The 21,605-nt window shown below is 52.4% G+C and overlaps 1 protein-coding gene across 2 annotated transcripts in view; it reads left to right on the forward strand.

Annotated features, from left to right (window-relative positions):
* The window catches only part of SHC1 (SHC adaptor protein 1), a 92,934-nt gene that overhangs the window by 12,184 nt on the left and 59,145 nt on the right, over positions 1 to 21,605 (forward strand). The window contains exon 1 of one of the 2 annotated variants that reach the window (XM_060255386.1): positions 15,713 to 15,778. The exons of the other annotated variant lie outside the window; for it this stretch is intronic. Coding sequence (XP_060111369.1) covers positions 15,767 to 15,778 — 12 coding nt within the window. The 5' untranslated portion in view covers positions 15,713 to 15,766. Of the gene's footprint in view, positions 1 to 15,712; positions 15,779 to 21,605 lie in introns of those variants that run through there. 2 annotated transcript variants of the gene reach the window in all.

Below are 21,605 nucleotides of genomic sequence, written 5' to 3' on the forward strand. Positions count from 1 at the left end.
ATAAATGCCAGATGTTTGAGAGCTGCAAGACATGAACGTCAGATGTGTGAGAGCTGCAACATGGGAGGAAGGAAGGAAAATAGATGAGGGAGGTGGAAAGAAAGAAGAAGACGACACTGGATTTATATCCCGCCCTCCACTCCGAAGAATCTCAGAGCGGCTCACCATCTCCTTTACATTCCTCCCCCACAACAGACACCTTGTGAGGTGGGTGGGGCTGAGAGGGCTCTCACAGCAGCTGCCCTTTCAAGGACAACCCCTGCCAGAGCTGTTGCTGACCCAAGGCCATTCCAACAGCTGCAAGCGGAGGTGTGGGGGAATCAAACCCGGTTCTCCCAGATAAGAGTCCGCACACTTAACCACTGCACCAAACTAGCTCTCTTTAAGCAACTTTAAAATACATTTCCCAAGCTGCCAACTAGCTTGGAGAAGTGATTTAAAGAGACGTCTTCTCCAAGCCAGCCGATGGGGTGGTGGGGGCTTCAAGAGCCACACAATATGTGTGGAAAAGCCACATGTGGCTCCCGAGCCACAGTTTGGCCATCCCTGGTGTATACATAGAATGCATGCAAGGGCCATGTGTACGTGCAAGATACTTATATGCTGCTTTTCGGTACAAATGTTGTCAAATAAATAAATGTTCAGACTTCATGGAAGGGCTGTTTATGGATGGGGCCAGACGCTGCCTTCCCGCGTTCTGGGTGGAGGGGACCCCGGCTGCTGTCTCCCCACCCTGTGATGGGCTCAGAAGTACCATTGGGAAGTTAGAGATTGGGAGGGGATCAGGTAGAGGTAGATGCAGGAAGGATGGAGGGTCCTTGGCTTCTGCCACCTGCCTCAACAGGTCTGTGTACGTATCACTGGAAAGGCTGCTTGTCTTGAATTCTCAGCAGAGCTTGAGGAACTCTGCAAGTCGTCATCGTTAGGATGGATTCGTTAGGCCTTGCACCAGTCCTGTTTGGTAGCTGGTTGCTCTTCCCTGTATATGGATCCTGTTGAAGAAGAACGGATCCAGATGAGCCGATAGCTTGTCCTTCCTTCAGTCTCCCCAGGATTTGCAGGTAGACTGCTGCTGCCCTGGAAGCTCCCCATTTAGCTGGGGAGCTCTTAGGAACATAAGAGAAGCCATGTTGGATCAGGCCAGTGGCCCATCCAGTCCAACACTCTGTGTCGCACAGTGGCCATAAGAACATAAGAGAAGCCATGTTGGATCAGGCCAATGGCCCATCCAGTCCTTCGCTCTGTGTCACACAGTGGCCAAAATAACCAAGTGCCATCAGGAGGTCCTCCAGTGGGGCTAGAAGGTCTTCCACTGTGCCCCACCCCCGCAAAAGCACTAAGAGTACAGAGCATCACTGCCCCAGACAGAGAGTTCCAACGATAAGCTGTGGCTAATAGCCACTGATGGACCTCTGCTTCAGATGTTTATCCAGTCCCCTCTTGAAGCTGCTGTGCTTGTAGCCGCCACCATTTGCTGTGGCAGTGAATTCCACATGTTAATCACTCTTTGGGTGAAGAAGTACTTCCTTTTCTTAGCACTACCTTGGATGTGTGTGTGTGTGGGGGGGGACTGAGAGGACCCTGGCCCCTCCTTTACCCCCAATCAGGGTCAGGCTGTCAGAAGTGCAAACGCTGTGTGTGCTGTGAAAGAGTGTGATATTTGTTTCTTTTTGTAGGATGACCGTGGTGTGAGCGAAGCTGTGAGCTGCAGAGGCGGGCTGATGCCCCGGTCACTTCTGTACCCCTTTGCTCTAAGCTTGCTAATCTCCGGTTGTAGATCGCTATCAGATCAGTCGTGTGTCAGGGCTTTTTTTTGTAGCAGGAACTCCTTTGGCTATTAGGCCACACAGCCATGATGTAGCCAATCCTCCAAGAGCTTACTGTCAAGACCCCAGTAACTCAAGTAACTCAGATAGTCCACTTTGATGAATGGCGGTTTTATTTAGTCACTGATGCTACTGGTAGCAAAACGGGTTGTGCTTAGACTGGCGAGCCAGGGCAGTGGCCCCCTTGAGAGCCAGTTTGGTGTAGTGGTTAAGTGCGCGGACTCTTATCTGGGAAAACCGGGTTTGATTTCCCCACTCCTCCACTTGCACCTGCTGGAATGGCCTGAGTTTGATCCCGGCGGAAGCTGGGTTCAGGTAGCCGGCTCGAGGTTGACTCAGCCTTCCATTCTTCCAAGGTGGGTAAAATGAGTACCCAGTTTGCTGGGGGAAAGCGTAGAGGACAGGGAAAGGCAATGGTAAGCCACCCCGTAAAAAAAAGTCTGCTGTGAAAACGTGAAAGCAACGTCACCCCAGAGTCAGAAACGACTGGTGCTTGCACAGGGGACTACCTTGACCTTTACTGAAGTATAATTCATGGCAAGGCGCTTGACATTTACAGAGCTCTTCGTATAGGGCCTACTGTAAGCTCCAGGAGGTTTGGCTACTTCAGGGATGTGTGGCCTAATATGCAGAAACCCTGGGTTGTGTGTCAGCAGGCTGGCTCACCCTGGAACCTGGAGACCACCGGCTCGCTAACCGCTCAGCTGAGACACCCCCCCCCCCAAATAACGTGACTTTTCTCTCCTAACCCCTAGCTCCTTTCCTCCCACCTGATTCTGTGAAACAAGCAGGGCGCAGAAAACCACTGAGTCAGAACTCAGCGAATTGTTGAAACGGAAGGGGGAGTGCCACGTCGCAGTTGAAGTGTGGGACCACCCTTCCGTAGCAGAGCCTCAGACTCTGGCAGTTTCTATCCGAAGGATCTCAATAGCCAAAGACCCTCAGGCACACCACCGGCCTGACCAAACAGGGCAAAGCTGATGGGACCCCTTCTAGGGAGAAAAGCGAGACATAAATTTAATGCAAATGCTTTGTATTCACGTACTATCCTTGTTGACAATTTTGTAAAATGCGGTTTGGATCCTGTTACCGCAAGATGGATCTGTTTCTGGTTGACAGATCACACCCAAAGAGTGCTTTTTTCAGCACTGATGATGGTACGACATGGTACAGCAAAGGAGGCCAACCGAGCTAACAAATGGTCACCCACGGCCTCATTCAGTGTTCATGTGCAGGGTGTTTTTTTTTTTTGTAGCAGGAACTCCTTTGCATATTAGACCCCACCCCACTTTCATAGCCAATCCTCCTGGAGCTTACGGGGCTCCTCTTACAGGGCCCTACTGTAAGCTTTTGGAGGATTGGCTACATCAGGGGTGCGTGGCCTAATATGCAAAAGAGTTCCTGCTACAACAAAAAGCCCTGTTCACGTGTATGTGTGCATGTGTTGAGTGTGTGTGTGTTCCTGGAAGTCATGGCGACCTCTGGTGACTGAATCCTTCTGGGGGCCTGGAGGATATTCAGAGAGGAGGCTGAATAAAGCCTGCCCCTGCCTCCCGACTGCTGGTATTCCAAGGAGGTCTCCCATCCAAGCACTTGCCAGAGTTGACCCTGCTTAGCTTCTGAGATCTGATGAGATTGGGGTCTTAGCCCCTTTGGACGGGCCATAGTAGGCGACGAGCCTCAGCCTTCCCCAGGCCAAGCAGACGTTGCGCATTGAGAAGGCCAACCGCCTCTTTGGGGTTTTTTACAGATACCGCCGAAACAAACCGCAAAACGTCCGATAACTTTGCAGAGCCTCCTGGGGCAGAAAATAAAGTTTAAAAAACAAAAACAAACCCAGCTACCCTGAGACTGATTAAATTCTTTGCGAGTTCTCGTTCAGCTGCTGATCACCTGGGGACTTCTGGGAACAAAGGAATGTCTGGGTTTGCAGATCCGGACGTCATTTTCGTCGAGTCCTGCCCAGAGGGGGATGGCGAAGGTCTCGAGTTTCATGGCTTTAAAAAATCGGAATGGCCCAAAAATAAAAGTTGGGAGCAGGGGGTGGGGTGGGGGGTGGAGAAGCCACCGGCGCTTTCGGTATATTTCCGCCTCTTTCGTCTACGGAGGAAGAAGAGGAGCGACTCGATCCCGGAGAGGGGTGAGGGCACCTTTCTCCTTTTCCCTGGTTTTGATCCTGTTTATTTCCCTCCCCCTTCCTTTCAGAGTTAGAAAAGGGAGGCCGGTGTGGCATAGAAGCAGGGGGGCCAACTGTGTAGATCACTCCCCTTATGGGGTGTCCTCCTCTTCCCCCCCCCCCCCCATGCATTTACTTTTTGGGCCATTGGGCACGTATTGGGAACATTGTCTCCGCGACTCCTTCCTCGGGAAGGTGCGGAGAGCTGAAACTAGGTCACGGAGAGAGCGCCACGTCTCTCTCCACTGGCTCGGGAGATGCAGGCGCTCTCCGGCACAGGCGACATGTTGGAAAAGCGACGTCCCCTGTTTCCGAGTCCTCCGGTGCAGGCCCATAATGCTTGGGCACGCGAGACCGTATGTTTGCTTCATTCGCACCTTGTCTTTCCCACCTGGGACCTCTAGCGGCTTCCATCGTTCCCCTCTCCTCCGTTTTGTTCTCACAACGACCCTGCGGAGTAGGTTAGGCCGTATCTGGCCCAAGGTCCCCCCAGCGAGTTTTTGTGGCATTTGAAGCTGGGTCTCCCAGACCCAGCTCTGGCACCCAAACCCAGGGGTCACCAACGTTTTTGAGCCTATGGACCCCTTTGGAATTCTAATTCCCAAAGGGAGCCAGTTTGGTGTACTGTGGTGTTCCCTCTAGGCTGAGTTAGTGCGAGCTAGCTCACAATTTTTTAGCCTCCAGCTCACACACTTCCGTCTCAGTCTCAGCAAAACTGATTCATGCAGTAGCTCACAACTTTTAATGCCAGTAGCTCACAAAGTAGAATTTTTGCTCGCAAGCCTCCACAGCTTAAAGGGAGCATTGGCTAGGAGCAGGGCTTCTTTTGTAGCAGGGGCTCCTTTGCATATTAGGCCACACACACTTCTGATCAGTGTTCCCTCTAAGCTGTAGAGTCCTGCGAGCAAAAATTCTGCTTTGTGAGCTACTGGTATTAAAGTTGCGAGCTAGTGGCATTAAAGTTGTGAGCTACGGCATAAATTATTGTGCTCCGGGGCTGTTTTTCCTGAGCTAAGACAAAAATGTGTGAGCTGGAGGCTAAAAATCTGTGTGCTAGCTCACACTAGCTCAGCTTAGAGGGAACACTGCCCCTGATGTAGCCAATCCTCCAAGAGCTTACAGGGCTCTTAGTGCAGGGCCTACGGGACGGGGAGGGACGGTGGCTCAGTGGTAGAGCATCTGCTTGGGAAGCAGAAGGTCCCAGGTTCAATCCCTGGCATCTCCAAAAAAGGCTCCAAGCAAATAGGTGTGAAAAAACCTCAGCTTGAGACCCTGGAGAGCCGCTGCCAGTCTGAGAAGACAATACTGACTTTGATGGACCAAAGGTCTGATTCAGTATAAGGCAGCTTCATATGTTCATATGTACTGTAACTCCAGGAGGATTGGCTACATCAGAGTTGTGTGGCTTAATAGAATTGTAGAATCATAAAGTTGGAAGGGACCTCTAGGGTCATCTAGTCCAACCCCCTGCACAAACACCTCCCCCAAAATTCGCAGAATCTTCATTGCTGTCAGATGGCCATCTAGCCTCTGTTTAAAAAATGATAGAGGCCATCTAGCCTCTACAAAAAAAAACCCTTGGTTAAGAGCAATGTTCCCTCTAAGCTGTGGAGTCTTGTGAGCAAAAAGTCTACTTTATGAGTTACTGGCATTAAATTTGTGAGCTACTGCATAAATTAGTTTCCCCTGAGTGAAGACAAAAATGCGTGAGCCGGAGGCTAAAAAAATGTGAGCTGGCTCACACTAACTCAGTTTGGAGGGAACACTGGTTAGGAGCATGGACTCTAATCTGGAGAAATGGGTTTGATTCTCCACTCCTCCTCCCCCCCCCCCACTTGCAGCCAACTGGGTGATCTTGGGCCAATCACAGCTCTCCCAGACCTATTCCCTCAAGAGCACAGCTCTCTCAAAACTGTTCTCTCAAGAACAACTTCAGGTGGGGAAAAGCAGAACTCTGAGAGAATTGCCCTGAAGGAGAATGCAGATTTATACCCCACCCTTCTCTCTGAATTTTTATTTATTTTTTATTTAATTTATATCCCGCCTTCCCCGCCAAAGGCCAGGCTGAGGGCAGCTTACAATCTCCTATATCTTCTCCCCCCCCCCCCACAACAGACACCCTGTGAAGGTGGGTGGGGCTGAGAGGGCTCTCACAGCAGCTGCCCTTTCAAGGACAACTCCTGCCAGAGCTATGGCTGACCCAAGGCCATTCCAGCAGCTGCAAGTGGAGGAGTGGGGAATCAAACCCGGTTCTCCCAGATAAGAGTCCGTGCATTTAACCACTACACCAAACTGGCTCTCTGAATCATGACTGGCTGCATGGAGGTGGGGAGGAAGAGTGAGGAATCAAACCCGGTTCTCCAGACTAGCCTGCCGCTCTTAACCACTACGCCACGCTGGCTCTCAGAGCGGCGGGCATAACCGCTAAACAGCCGCCACAGGAGGCAAAGCCACGTCCGCAGAGAAATCCGAAGCTCAGGGGAGAAGAGGGATATTTTTTAAATAAACACACTGAGAAAGAGGAGCAACAGAGTAAAACCTACACCGGCAGCCGCTGCCGAAACATTATTTTAATCTCCCCAGCCCATTGGATGTCCAGCGGCTAGTCAGAAGCCCCGTTGGGCAAGCGCCCCAGCCGCTTCCTGAAAACACTTGGTGGGCATGGCCAGCTCTGCCACTAGGCAAACTAGGCAACTGGCTAGGGCGCTGGACTTCTGGGGGCGCTGAATTGGGTGCCTACCCATGTGACTCGGTGACATCATCAGTGCGGGGGGGGGGCGCCGGAAGCTAGCCTTGCCTAGGGTGTAAGACAGTCTAGGGCTGGCCCTGTTGGCGGGCACAAGGACACAGTCTAGGAGGCACCGTAGCCTTAACCCTTCAGCGGAGGTTGCCTTAAGAACATCAGAGAAGCCATGCTGGATCAGGCCAGTGGCCCATCCAGTCCAACACGCTGTGTCACACGGGCCAAAACAACCAGGTGCCATCAGGAGGTCCACCAGTGGGGCCAGGACACTAGAAGCCCTCCCACTGTGCCCCCCCCCCCAAGCACCAAGAACACAGAGCATCACTGCCCCAGACAAAGAGTTCCAACAATACGCTGTGGCTAAAAGCCACCGATGGACCTTTCTCCAGATGTTGACCCAATCCCTTGCAATGTCCCATAGCCCAGCATTGTCGATTCCGACCGTCCTCCGTTCTCTATAGCCTCAGGCAGGATTCTGTCCCAGTTGGATTCTCTGAGAGGCGTTCGATTGGAGACACCAAGAACTGGCCCGCTTGGGGGAGGTGAGGCCGTCTCTTCTCAAAGGCAGCTGCTGAGCAGCAGAGGGGCCGCTGCGTTTTACCCAGTTGGATCTTCTCAATCTCAGTTTCTGTGGGTTCTCGAGAGAGTGGCCCCCAGTCCTGGGTTTTTTAAAACTCTTAACTGGCATTAGCGCTCCCAGGTGTCAGGTGGGGAGGGGCTTTTTCTGCAGCGGGATCTTTTGAGCTGGAAACGGAGAGGGCCGAGCCCAGGAACACGCAGAGCACGTCTTTCCTCCCCGTGTTCATCTCAAGCCAGATCTGTGCTCTGCACCGCACAGCCTTGACTGCAACAGTGCTTCTTGTGGAAGGCGGATCCTCCTCCCCCCCCCCCCCTGGCCTCCCCTGTTGCTTTAAAAAAAAGACCCTTAACTAATCTAAAGAGGCAGAACAAAGGAGTCAGGCGGCACCTTTCAGACTAACAAAGTTTTATTCAAAGGTTTGCTCAATTTGTTAATGTTACTACTTGGAGAGCCGGTTTGGTGTAGTGGTTAAGTGTGCGGACTCTTATCTGGGAGAACCGGGTTTGATTCCCCACTCCTCCACTTGCACCTGCTGGAATGGCCTTGGGTCAGCCATAGCTCTGGCAGAGGTTGTCCTTGAAAGGGCAGCTGCTGTGAGACCCCCCTCCAGCCCCACACACCTCGCAGGGTGTCTGTTGTGGGGGAGGAAGGTAAAGGAGATTGTGAGCCGCTCTGAGACTCTTTGGAGTGGAGGGCGGGATATAAATCCAATATCTTCATCTACCTCACAGGGTGTCTGTTGTAGGGGAAGAAGGTAAAGGAGATTGTGAGCCGCTCTGAGACTCTTCGGAGTGGAGGGCGGGATATAAATCCAATATCTTCATCTATCTCACAGGGTGTCTGTTGTGGGGGAGGAAGGTAAAGGAGATTGTGAGCCGCTCTGAGACTCTTCGGAGTGGAGGGCAGAATATAAATCCAATATCTTCATCTACCTCCCAGGGTGTCTGTTGTGGGGGAGGAAGGTAAAGGAGATTGTGAGCCGCTCTGAGACTCTTTGGAGTGGAGGGCGGGATATAAATCCAATATCTTCTTACTATTCTGTCATTGTACCATTTTACATTCTAAACCACCACCTACCGGATAATTTTACTTTGCTGTCATTGGTTCTTAAATCTGTACCACGTTGCATTCCGGGCCTCTGCCTACCAGCCACGTATGGCTCTGCTCAGCTATGTATGGCTTTGCTCACTGTGCTGGATTCCTCGTCCGATGAAGTGGGCTTAAGAGCACACGAAAGCGTACGTTTGAAATAAAAATGGGTTGGTCTTAAAAGGCGCGACTTGACTCCTGCTTTGTTCAGCTGCTTCAGACCAACACGGCTGCCTGCTTGGTTTTATTCAGAACGTAAGCTTTCGGGTGTGCATGCACGCTTCTTCAGACGAGGAATCGGTCTGAAGAAGCGTGCATGCCCGCACGAAAGCTTGCATTTTGAATAAGACTTTTTGTTGGTCTTAAAGGTGCGACTTGACTCCTACTTTGTTCTACTGCTTCAGAACCAACATGGCTGCCCACTTGGATCTAATCTAAAGAGGCTTTACTTCATGCAACAAAGCATCTAAGGTTGGAAGCAGGCTGTTGGCATCTCTGGCCCTGACCGGCAGCTAGGATTGTCAAGTCCGACAAGAAATATTTGGGGCCTTTGGGGGTGGAGCCAGGAGACTTTGGGGGTGGAGCCAGGAGACCTTGGGGGTGGAGCCAGGAGCAGGGGTGTGACAAGCATGATTGAACTCCAAAGGGAGTGCTGGCAATCACTTTTAGAGGGACTGCACGCCTTTTAAATGCCTTCCCCTCCATTTGGAAACAGGGATAGGGGCTTATAGAATTGGAACCCACCCCCCACCCCCCGGTCCAATCTTTTTTTAAATTTGGGGGGTGTTTTGAGGAGAGGCACTGAGCACTATGCTGAAAATATGGTGCCTCTACCACAAAAAACAGCCTCCATAGAGCCCCAAATACCCATGGATCATTTTTCCATTGTACCCTATGGGAATCAGTCACGATAGGGAGTAATGAAGTGCTCAGCAGACATTTCCCTCCCTCCCCACCCTCACTTTTCTTTTTTTTTGAAGCTGCCTTCTACTGAATCAGACCCTGGGTCCATCAAAGTCAGTCTTGTCTTCTCAGACTGGCAGGGGCTCTCCAGGGTCTCAAGCTGAGGTTTTTCACACCTATTTGCCTGGACCCTTTTTTAGTTGGAGATGCCAGGGACCGAACCTGGGACCTTCTGCTTCCCACGCAGATGCTCTACCACTGAGCCACCATCCCTCCCCATTTAAGACCAACTAAGTTTTATACAGAATGTAAGCGTTGTGTGTTCTAAAGCACACTTCATCACGCGAGGAATCAGGTACAAAGTTCTATTGGTGCACAGACACTTCTTGCAAAGAACTGGCTACAGATAAAAAGAACAAAAAAGTACCATAAACTACTTTTTTAAACCTGGTGGAAAGGGGGAGCCAGAACAACCGATTACCAGCTACCCCCAAGTAAAAAATTATGCTTTCTGATAACCTGGAAGCGGGGGGGGGGGGCCCTCGAAACTAGAGATTGGAGATTGGCAACCCTACCAATGACAGCTGCTCCAAAATGCTCAAGGCCTGGGGCGTATCCCACCTGTGCCAGGAGTTGCAGCTGGATTTTCTGAGTACAAAGCATGCGTGTCTGCTGTTAAGCATTACATTTTGAGTCACTGCCTTTACATTAAAGGTCAAGGCAGTCCCCCTGCGAGAGCACCAGGCGTTTCCGGCTCTGGGGTGACGTCGCATCACAACGTTTTCACGGCAGACTTTTTACGGGGTGGTTTGCCGTCGCCTTCCCCGGTCCTCTACGCTTCCCCCCCCCCCCCCCCAGCAAGCTCAGAAGGATGGAAGGCTGAGTCGACCTTGAGCCAGCTACCCCCAGCTTCTGCGGGGATCGGACTCAGGTCATGAGCAGAGAGCTTGGACTGCAGTACTGCAGCTTTCCCACTTTGCCATCCAGTTCTTCCGGCGGGAGAGTGACGGGGCATCAGGTCCGAGGCAGCCTCCTGGTGTTGCCTCCTGGCACCGGGATTACTCCTCGCTCTGCTCTGCTCTCTAGTTTCACCTCATGACACCTCTTTGCAGGAGGTTATGCTGAGAGGGTGGACTGGCCTGTGGTCACCGGCAAGCTTCCGTAGCAGAGCAGAGGATTCGAACCAGTCCTCCTGCAACTGCTACACCACGCTGGCTTGAAGGTACGTAAGAAGATCAGGAGCCCTGCTGAATCAGAGCAGTGATGCATTCTAATCCAGCATCCTGTATCTCACAGTGGCCTCAACCGGTTTTTCTGCACGGCCAACAACAGGGCACAGAGGCCAAGGCGCCTTCCCCTGCTAGGAAGGTCAGAAGAGCCCTGCTGGATCAGCCCAGTGGGCCGTCTAGTCCATCATCCTGTCTCGTACAGTGGCCTCAACCAGTTCCTCTGGAGGACCAACAACAGGGCAGAGAGGCTGAGGCCTTCCCCTCATAAGAACAGCGAAGAGCCCTGCTGGATCAGACCAGTGAGGGTCCATCTAGTCCAGCCTCCTGTCTCACACAGTGGCCTCAACCAGTTCCTCTGGAGGGTCGACAACAGGGCAGAAAGGCCGAGGCCTTCTCTCATAAGAACAGCAGAAGAGCCCTGCTGGATCAGACCAGTGAGGGTCCATCTAGTCCAGCCTCCTGTCTCACACAGTGGCCAACCAGTTCCTCTGGAGGGCCAACAACAGGGCAGAGAGGCTGAGGCCTTCCCCTCATAAGAACATCAGAAGAGCCCTGCTGGATCAGACCAGTGAGGGTCCATCTAGTCCAGCATCCTGTCTCACACAGTGGCCTCAACCAATTCCTCTGAAGAGCCAACAAGAGGGCAGAGAGGCCGAGGCCTTCCCTTCATAAGAACATTATTACAGCCCTGCTAGCTCAGACCAGTGAGGGTCCACCTAGTCCAGCATCCTGTCTCACACAGTGGCCACAACCAGTTCCTCTGGCTGGCCAATGACAGGATATAGAGGCTGAGGCCTTCCCCTCATAAGAGTATCAGAAGAGCTCTGCTGGGTCCATCTAATCCAGGATCCTTTCTCACAGTGGCCAACCAGTTCCTCTGGAGTGCCAATGATAGGGTATCAGGTCCGAGGCCTTCTCCTGATGTTGCCTCCTGGCACTGGAATTAGGCCTCTAAATGTGGTGGTATGACCCTTATCTAGAGCTCTTTATACTGCACAGCATTTTGGGTTCAGTTAGATTAGGGTTAGAATCATAGAATCATAGAGTTGGAAGGGACCTCCAGGGTCATCTAGTCCAAACCCCTGCACAATGCAGGAAACTCACAAACACCTCCCCCTAAATTCACAGGATCCTCATTGCTGTCAGATGGCCATTTAGCCTCTGTTTAAAAACCTCCAAGGAAGGAGAGCCCACTACCTCCCGAGGGGGAAGCCTGTTCCACTGAGGAATCGCTCTAACGGATTGTCCCTGGAGATTTCCTGGGCTCCACTGGTTGCCAATCGCAGGTGGGGGCAGGGGATCCCCTGGTTTGGAAACCCTCTCCCCGCTTCAAAGTTATCAGAAAGTGGGGGGTGGGATGTCTGCTAGGTACTCCATTATACGTTGTGGGTATCTGGGACTCTAGGGGAGCTGTTTTCTGAGGTAGAAGCACCAAATTTTCAGCAGAGCATCTGATGCCTCTCCTCAAAACACCCCCCCCCAAGTTTCAAAAAGATTGGACCGGGGGGTCCGATTCTACGAGCCCCCAAAGAAGGTGCCCCTATCCTTCATTATTTCCAATGGAGGGAAGGCATTTAAAAGATGTGCGGTCCCTTTAAATGTGATGGCCAGAACTCCCTTTGGAGTTCTATTATCCTTGCAGCAGCCTTACTCCTGGCTCCACCCCCAGCGTCTCCTGGCTCCACCCCCAATATCTCTTGGCTCCACCCCCAAAGTCCTTGGCAACCCTACTTCGACAAGGAGTTTGGGGGGGGGGGCAGAAGGCTGTATGAGTTTTGGGCCTCCTTTAGAACTCAGGCCATGCTTGGCTGCCTGCGTTCCCTCCCCCACCCCCCAAATCTTGCCTTCGGCTCTCCCTCCCTCCCTCCGTCTGCCCAGCAGAGGGTCATTAATCAAGCGCTTGTTTACCAGCCGGCTCTTCCTGCTGGGTCAGACATCCAGCGCCGTGCAGGGGTAGGCGGTTGGCTTTGGTTCCTCAAAGCCAGCTTCTCTTTATCTCGCTGCCTCCCGGCCTAATCTCTCCCAGCCCTTTGCAGACACAGGCTGGGTGTGGGGCGGCTGCAGATAAGGCTCAAGGAAGTTCCAGTCTGGTTTGTTTGGCCCGCCCCGGTGTGTTTCTCGGGCCGTCTGGCTCCAAATCGTCCCCCCCCCCAAAAAAGGGGGGGAAGGAAATGTCAGGGCTGAGCAATATGTCAGTTCATGGCTGTGGGAAGCTGGAAGGGGAGGACGCGTTTCAGAATCCAAAAACTGGGAATTGTAAGCGTAGGAGAAAGAGGGTTGTCGGCAGTGTTCCCTCTAAGCCACGGAGCCTTGTGAGCAAAAATTGTACTTTGTGAGCTTCTGGCGTTAAAGCTGTGAGTTACTGGCATGAAAGTTGTGAGCTGTTGCGTAAATTAGTGTGCTCTGGGGTCATCCGTCCTGAGCTAAGACAAAAATGTGAAGAAGAAGAATTGCAGATTTATACCCCGCCCTTCTCTCTGAATCAGAGACTCAGAGCAGCTTACAATCTTTCGTATCTTCTTTCCCCACAACAGACACCCTGTGAGGTGGGTGGGGCTGAGAGGGCTCTCCCAGCAGCTGCCCTTTCAAGGACGACCTCTGCCAGAGCTATGGCTGACCCAAGGCCATTCCAGCAGCTGCAAGTGGAGGAGTGGGGAATCAAACCCGGTTCTCCCGGATAAGAGTCTGCGCAGTTAACCACTACACCAAACTGGCTCTCTAGAGCAGGGGTGGGGAACCTCCGTCCCGAGGGCCGTATGAGGAGCTTCCCCAGGGCCAGGTAGGGATCACAGGGCCCAGATGTACTGTGCGGCAGCCTCCTTGGGGCCTGGCTATCCAGCCAGAATTGCTGCAGGGCCTGGAAAAGTTACTGTCACCGTTCAGTTTGCACTTGATTATCCCAGAGGGTGTGGCCTAATATGCTAATGAGTGTGTGACCTAATATGCTACTATTAGGGGATGTGGTCTAATATGCTACTCAGTTCCTGATGGGCTTTTTCTACCAAAAAAGCTCTGGACCTATGCATTTGCCTAGGGTGGCGGGCCGGGGGTGTGTGTGTGTCAGATTAGGCTCTCCCCATGACTTCAAATAGAAAAAACAATTATTTGCATTAATTTTGCCGGCCTGAATCATTCTTCCTTGGGGGAGCACTGTTTTTTAAGTTGATAATTTTTTTATGACCCGCAAATGATGTTATAAATATCCATATGGCCCTTGGCAGAAAAAAGATTCCCCACCCCTGCTCTAGGGGGAACACTGGTTGTCAGGTCTGTGTTGGAAAATACTGGAGACTTTGGGTGTGGGGCCACGAGAGGGTGGGGTTGGGGAGTAGAGGGGGCTCAACAGAAGAAGACGACATTGGATTTGTATTCCGCCCTCCACCCTGAATCTCAGAGCCACAGAGCGGCTCACAATCTCCTTTGCCTTCCTCTCCCACAACAGACACCCTGTGAGGTGGGAGGGGCTGAGAGGGCTCTCACAGCAGCTGCCCTTTCAAGGACAGAGTCTCAGAGCGGCTTACAATCTCCTTTACCTTCCTCTCCCACAACAGACACCCTGTGAGGTGGGAGGGGCTGAGAGGGCTCTCACAGCAGCTGCCCTTTCAAGGACAGAGTCTCAGAGCGGCTCACAATCTCCTTTACCTTCCTCTCCCACAACAGACACCCTGTGAGGTGGGAGGGGCTGAGAGGGCTCTCACAGCAGCTGCCCTTTCAAGGACAACCTCTGCCAGAGCTATGGCTGACCCAAGGCCATTCCAGCAGGTGCGAGCGGAGAAGTGGGGAATCAAACCCGGTACAGTGCCGTAGAGTCTCCCCTCCAAAGCAGCCATTTTCTCCAGGGGAGCTGATCTGGCAGAGAAAACGGGAGAATATTTTCTCCCCTGGAGAAAATGGCTGCTGTGGAGGGGGGGGACTCTATGGCATTGCATCATGCAGAGGCCCCTCCCCAAACCCCGCCCTCTCTTGGCTCCGCCTCCAAAGTCTTCAGGTGTTTTCCAACACAGGCCCAGGATCCCTAGATAAAATGGAGGAAGGGAGAACAATGTAACCTGCTTTGGGTCCCCTCTGGGGAGGAAGCGGGGGATATAAATGAAATAAAAATATAAAATGAGTGTTCATGGACACACTTTGGCATGGATGTGCTGAAAGACCAAGGTGAATGCACCCTGCTTTCTTCGGTTTTAACTTCTGGAGATGGTGCAAAGAGCACTACCCAGTGTCAAGCTTAACAAGATTGTCTCCCCCCCCCCCCTGCAGAAATAGAGACAAAATTGGGACTCTTCTAGGCAGGGCTTTTTTTGTAGTAGGAGCTGCTTTGCGTATTAAGCCACACCCCCCCGATGTAGCCAATCCTCCTGGAGCTTTCAGTAGGCCGTCAACTAAGAGCCCTGTAAGCTCTTGGAGGATTGGCTACATCAAGGGTGTGTGGCCCAGGGATGGAATTCTAGCAGGAGCATCTTTGCGTATTAGGCCACGCCCTCCTGATGTAGCCAGTCCCCCAAGAGCTTACAGTAAGCCCTGTAAGAAGAGCCCTGTATGCTCTTGGAGGATTGGCTACATCGGGGTGTGTGTGTGTGTGCAGCCTACTATGCAAAGGAGTTCCTGCTACAAAAAAAAAAGCCATGCTTCTAGGTAACCCAGGACTAACAGTGTCTGATCTGGGTGACTGCACACTTGGAATAATTGGGGTACGTGAAAATTCTTTCTCGGCTTCTGAGGTTTCCGTATGTCTTGCCTCCGTACAGTCAGTCGTATTCATGCATCACGAGGGCTAGAAACTTGGGTTGGCTTGTTTCTAAAGGAAGACTGTCGTTCCAAATTCTTGGCTTCTGTGGAATTGTGGCTTGCAGGCAGCCCCAGTGGTTTCTCTTCGTTCGCGCAAAGAGGTTTTGCGTCCAGGTTTGAGCAAGTGAGGCTTTGGAATCAGGTCTCTGGCCCCCTCTGACCTTTAACCCCCCGCCTCCCCTCCCAACTCGGCTAGTAGCCAACGATAGAATCATAGAGTTGGAAGGGGACCTCCAGGGTCATCTAGTCCAACCTCCTGCACAATGCAGGAAACTCACAAAAAGGACCCATCTCTCCCTCTTCTCTGCCTCAGCCCTCTTCCCACCGTAGGTCCCAATTCAGCCAAAGCCGGCTAATTCCCTCTTTGTCACTAAACCGCAGGTTTGGCTCCTGAGAAGAAGGGGACTGTCCGCCGGCGGTCCGCATTTGCCAGGGATGGAATACACGGTAAGGGCAGCTTGCCTCTCCTTTCTGGGTTCGGTGGCGAGCCGGCAAAACGGCGGTGGTGGGTCAGGCCTTCCTTCCCGCTCTCTCTCTAGCTTATCTGCGGCGTCACTTCTCTTGCTTGCTGGAGCCTGCAGTCGGAGGGAGGCCTCTTGAGGGTCCCCAGCTGGTCTTCTGCAAGCTATGAACAAGACAGGCGTGATGGGGAACAGCAGCTGGCAAACTCTGTGGGGATGTTGGGACACTCCCAAGTTGCTGATGAAAGAGTTCTGGGTTGCCGCGGCTTCCTGGGAGGCTTTTCTTTCCTACCTTTTTATCAAGTCCAACCTTTAACCATTTCTCTCCTGGCAAAAAGTTAAGAACATAAGAAGAACGCTGGTGGATAAGACCAATGAGGCTCCATCTAGTCCAGCATCTTGCCTCACACAGTGGCCTCAACCAGTTCCTCTGGAGGGCCAACAACTGGGCAGAGAGGCTGAGGCCTTCCCCTCATAAGAACGTCAGAAGAGCCCTGCTGGATCAGACCAGTGAGGGTCCATCTAGTCCATCATCCTGTCTTACACAGTGGCCTCAACCAGTTCCTTTGGAGGGCCAACAACAGGACAGAGAGGCCGAGGCCTTCCCCTGATAAGAACATCAGAAGAGCCCTGCTGGATCAGACCAGTGAAGGTCCATCTAATCCATCATCCTGTCTCACAGTAGCCAGCTGGTTCCTTTGTGTGAGGCTCACAGTCTTAACAAGAGCCCTGCTGGATCAGACCAATGAGGCTCCATCTAGTCCAGCATCCTGTCTCACACAGTGGCCTCAACCAGCTCCTCTGGAGGGCCAACCACAGGGCAGAGAGGCTGAGGCCTTCCCCTCATAAGAACATCAGAAGAGCCCTGCTGGTTCAGACCAGTGAGGGTCCATCTAGTCCAGCATTCTGCCTCACACAGTGGCCTCAACCAGTTCCACTGGAGGGCCAATGACAGGGTAGAGAGCCTGAGACCTTCCCCTGATAAGAATGTCAGAAGAGCCCTGCTGGATCAGACCAGTGAGGGTCCATCTAGTCCATCATCCTGTCTCACACAGTGGCCTCAACCAGTTCCTTTGGAGGGCCAACAACAGGACAGAGAAGCCGAGGCCTTCCCCTCAGAAGAACAGCAGGAGAGCCATGCTGGATCAGACCACTGAGGGTCCACCCAGTCCAGCATCCTGTCTCACACAGTGGCCTCAGCCATTTCCTCTGAAGGGCCAACAACAGGGCAGAGAGGCTGAGGCCTTCCTGTTGGATCAGACCAGTGAGGGTCCATCTAGTCCACCCTCCTGTCTCACACAGTGGCCTCAACCAGCTAATAACAGGGCAGAGAGGCTGAAGCCTTCCCCTCATAAGAACATCAGAAGAGCCCTGCTGTCGGCAAAGGGTTCATTGAAGTTTCAGAAATGAATAGACTTGTTTCTGTTCAAAACTAAGTTTCCATTTATCGATTACAACAATGCTACTCTCTACACAGGTTCATTGAAACTGATAATGAATAAGGCAAAGGCATTGGCATTTATGGGCATTCATCAAAGCATTGGGGATTTAAATCACTTCTCATAATAAAACCGCAGTCTGTCTGTTGAAAGTAACCATTTCACACGCTCCTTATCTCCCGCATAGGCAGGCTGTATCTTCCCCCTGATGGTGTCCTTGCTCGGCTCCAGCAGGCGCCTGAGAAGCAGCCGAATGTTTTGCACTTCAGAGACCTTGCTGGCCTTTAGCACCTCAATCACCCTCCTTCCTTCTCCCCTACATTCTACAATGGCACTGGTGTTAGTAAGGCAAAGATTTACAGGGTTAGTTGTCAGTAAATAAACATTTCAAAATAACAGAGTTTACTTCAATGAACACAAGCTGACACCTGCTGGATCAGACCAGTAGTTTGTCTAGTCCAGCATCTTGCCTCACACAGTGGCCTCAGTCAGTTCCTCTGGAGAGCCAACAACTGGTCATGGAGATCAAGGCCTTCCCTCGATATTGTCTCCTGGCTCTGGGATTCAGAAGCTCAGGACCTCTGAATGTGGAGGTTCCCTTCAGTCACCATTGCTAGTAGCCAATGATAGACTCATAGAGTTGGAAGGGACTTCCAGGGTCATCTAATCTAACCCCTTGCACAATGCAGGAAACTCACAAATGCTTCCCCACACACACATACACATACATCCCCAATGAACCCTGCTGCATGCCTAGAAGATGGTGCCAATCAGCATTTCTCTAGTTGTGTAAGAAGGGACCACGAGGACTTTAGCAGTGATGCAACCCTTCCGGCCCCTGCAAAGGGCTTACCACGTCCTTGCTCTTTTTTCTTTCTTTTTGCATAAGAAAAGAAACTTTCTCTTTTTAGCATCTCCTCCCGCTAGCCTAAGCTCATCTTGAGCTTGAGCTTTCCTATTTCTCTACAAGCGCTGGTTATTTGTTTATATTCAAACTTGGTTATAAACGAGTCTTTTTTTATTTCTGAAGTCCTTAAAGAGCTGTTTATGGAGCCACCTTGGCTTCTTTAGGCTCCTCCCATTCTCCCTTCTCATAGGAATCGTCTTCGAGGATGCTGGACTAGATGGACCACTGGGCTGACCCACCAGGATTCTTCTGATGTTCTTCCCAGGGGAAGGCCTCAGCCTCTCTGCCCTGTGGTTGGCCCTCCAGGGGAACTGGTTGAGGCCTCTGTGTGAGACAGGATGCTGGACTAGATGGACCCTCACGGGTCTGAGCCAGCAGGGCTCTTCTGATGTTCTTCTCCGAGGAAGGCCTCAGCCTCTCTGCCCAGAGGAACTGGCTAGCCCCTATGTGAGACAGGAGGCTTGACTAGATGGACCACTGGGCTGATCCACCAGGATTCTTCTGATGTTCTTCCGGGAGGAAGGCCTCAGCTTCTCTGCCCTATGGTTGGCCCTCCAGAGGAACTGGTTGAGGCCACTGTGTGAGACAGGAGGCTGGACTAGATAGACCCTCACTTGTCCAATCCTGCAGAGCTCTTCTTTCGTTCTTATGAGGGGGAGGCGTTGGCCTCTGTGCCCTGTTGTTAGTCCTCCAGAGGAACTGGCTGGCCGCGGTGTGAAGCAGGATGCTGGATGGATGGACCACTGGTCTGATCCAACAGGGCCCTTCTGATGTCGCATTTACATATCAGGTGCTGGGACAGAGGGGAGGCTTTTGCCCTCATGCCCCACTTGTGGCCTTTTCGGCACTCCTTGGTGGGAAACAGGATGCTGGATTGAGCAGGGCCTCTGGCTTCATCCAGCAAGGGCACTGAGATATTTTTAGCCTTGCCAGCTTCCTCCGGTGCCTCGACACGGGTGTTAAGTGGGGAGGCATTTCAGCCAGGCAGGCTTTACCCATCACTGCACCCCCCACCCCTACCCCGTGCCAAGAAGCTTCCCTGTTGGGTTTCAGCCAGTCGGGTAGCTGTTAAAAAGGTTCCGGAGCCTTGCCAAGGACGAAAAGTTGGCAGTTCTTAATGCCGCTTTCTTCTGACCGGGCAAGATCACACTCCTACCGTATCGATATTGATTTACTTTGTTTAGAATCCGCCTTGCTTGTAAAGAAGGTGTCCCTGTGATGGTTTCATTTCAATTTAGAATGTCCCCCTTTAATAATCTCCACCCCCACCCTCGGGGGAAAAAAATCCAAAATCAAAGCTGCAAAAGAGGGAGAAGGTTGATTTTGCAGTGAGTGATGGTTCTCTGTTTACTGTTTCCATTGGAGGGGGGGTGGCGGCACTCTTTTTGCTGCACCACAGCTTCACCTAGCGGCCACTCGCGAACACTGCTGCCTGCTATGCAAAGGAGTTCGTGCTACAAAAAAAGCCCTGGGTTTGCCGTTGCCTTCCCCAGTCATCTACACTCCCCCCCCCCCCCCAGCAAGTTGGGTACTCCTTTCACCGACCTCGGAAGGATGGAAGGCTGATGGAAAGATGGAAACGGGGAGCCGGATATCTGAACCAGCTTCCGCCGTGATCGAACTCAGGTCGTGAGCAGAGCTTGGAATGCAGCGCTGCAGCTTTACCACTCTGCGCCACGGGGTTCTTAAAGCAAAGTAAGGAATCTGCGAAGCTGGGTAGACCTGCAGCAGCCAATCAGATGCCTTCTTGAGCAAAAGCCTCATCTGGCTCCACCCCCTTTCTTTGTTTTTTTCCTTGGGGGAGTTCGGTATTTTTGTATTTTCGTGCGCATGTACGTGCTTGACGTCTGTGAGTGTGTACGTGCGCCTGGAAGTCATGGAGACCTCTGGCGACTGATCCCCTGCTGGGGTTCTGGAGGATATTCAGGGAGGTGGCTGAATACAGCCTGACCCCACCTCCTGACCGCTGGCATTCCAAGGAGGTCTCCCACCCAAGTGCTTGCCAGAGTCGACCATGGCCCGTCCACTTTCTAAAAAGCACTTGGCACGTGCCAGGATGACGATGATATTGGGTTTATGCCTGGCCCAGTACTCTGAATGTCAGTCTCAGAGCAGCTCACAGTCTCCTTTATCTTCTTCCCCCACAACAGACACCCTGTGAAGTGGGTGGGGCTGAGAGGGCTCTCCCAGCAGCTGCCCTTTCAAGGACAGAGTCTCAGAGCAGCTCACAATCTCCTTTACCTTCCTCCCCCACAACAGACACCCTGTGAGGTAGATGAAGATATTGGATTTATATCCCGCCCTCCACTCCGAAGAGTCTCAGCGCGGCTCACAATCTCCTTTCCCTTCCTCCCCCACAACAGGCACCCTGTGAGGTGGGTGGGGCTGAGAGGGCTCTCCCAGCAGCTGCCCTTTCAAGGACAACTCCTGCCAAAGCTATGGCTGGCCCAAGGCCATTCCAGCAGGTGCAAGTGGAGGTGGAGTGGGGGAATCAAACCCGGTTCTCCCAGATAAGAGTCCGCGCACTTAACCACTACACCAAACTGACTCTCTAGAAGATGATATTGGGTTTATATCCTTCTCTTCATTCTGAATCTCGGAGTCTCAGAGCAGCTCACAATCTCCTTTCCCTTCTTCCCCCACAACAGACACCCAGTGAGGTGGGTGGGACTGAGAGGGCTCTCACAAGGACAACCTCTGCCAGAGCTATGGCTGACCCAAGGCCATTCCAGCAGCTGCAAGTGGAGGAGTGGGGAATCGAACCCCGGTTCTCCCAGATAAGAGTCTGCCCACTTAACCACTACACCAGGTTAGCAGGCTCTGCGAAGCCTATGGGCCACGTGTTGGGCACCCCTTCTCAAAGCCATGAAGAGGAGGTTGAGGGGGGACATCATTGCTCTCTTTAAATATTTGAAAGGCTGTCGTTTGGAGGAGGGCAAGGAGCCATTCCACTTGGCAGCCAAGGATAGGAACCGAAGCAGTGGGCTCAGGTTACAGGCAGAAAAGTACCGGCTGGATAGTAGGAATTTTTTTTTTTTTACAGTCAGAGTAGTTCAGAGGTGGAATCAGCTGCCTAGGAAGGTGGTGAGCTCCCCTTCGTTGGCAGTCTTCGAAACGCAGCTGGATGATTATTTGTCGGAGATGCTTTAAGGCTGATCCTGCATGGAGCAGGGGGTTGGACTTGATCAGGGGTGTCAGACATGCTGCCCGGGGTCCAAATCAGGCCCCCAGAGGGCTCGTATCAGGCCCCTGAGCAGCTGGCTGTCACCGGCTTCCATCTCCCTCTGTCTTGCTTCCTTCTGCATCACAGCTTGCTTTGCAAGGCTCGCTCAGTCGCACAGCAGAGCTACTGAGCCAAGCCTCTCTTCCTTCTATTGGCTGAGGCTCCTCCCCCTCCTTGTCCCCTGGGGAAGGAAGGAAAGAGCCAGAGCTTCCTTTGCCCAGTTCCCTGGATCCCATGGGAGAAA

The sequence above is a fragment of the Heteronotia binoei genome, chromosome 1 (assembly GCF_032191835.1).
Source record: "Heteronotia binoei isolate CCM8104 ecotype False Entrance Well chromosome 1, APGP_CSIRO_Hbin_v1, whole genome shotgun sequence".
NCBI classification, from domain to species: Eukaryota; Metazoa; Chordata; class Lepidosauria; order Squamata; family Gekkonidae; genus Heteronotia; species Heteronotia binoei.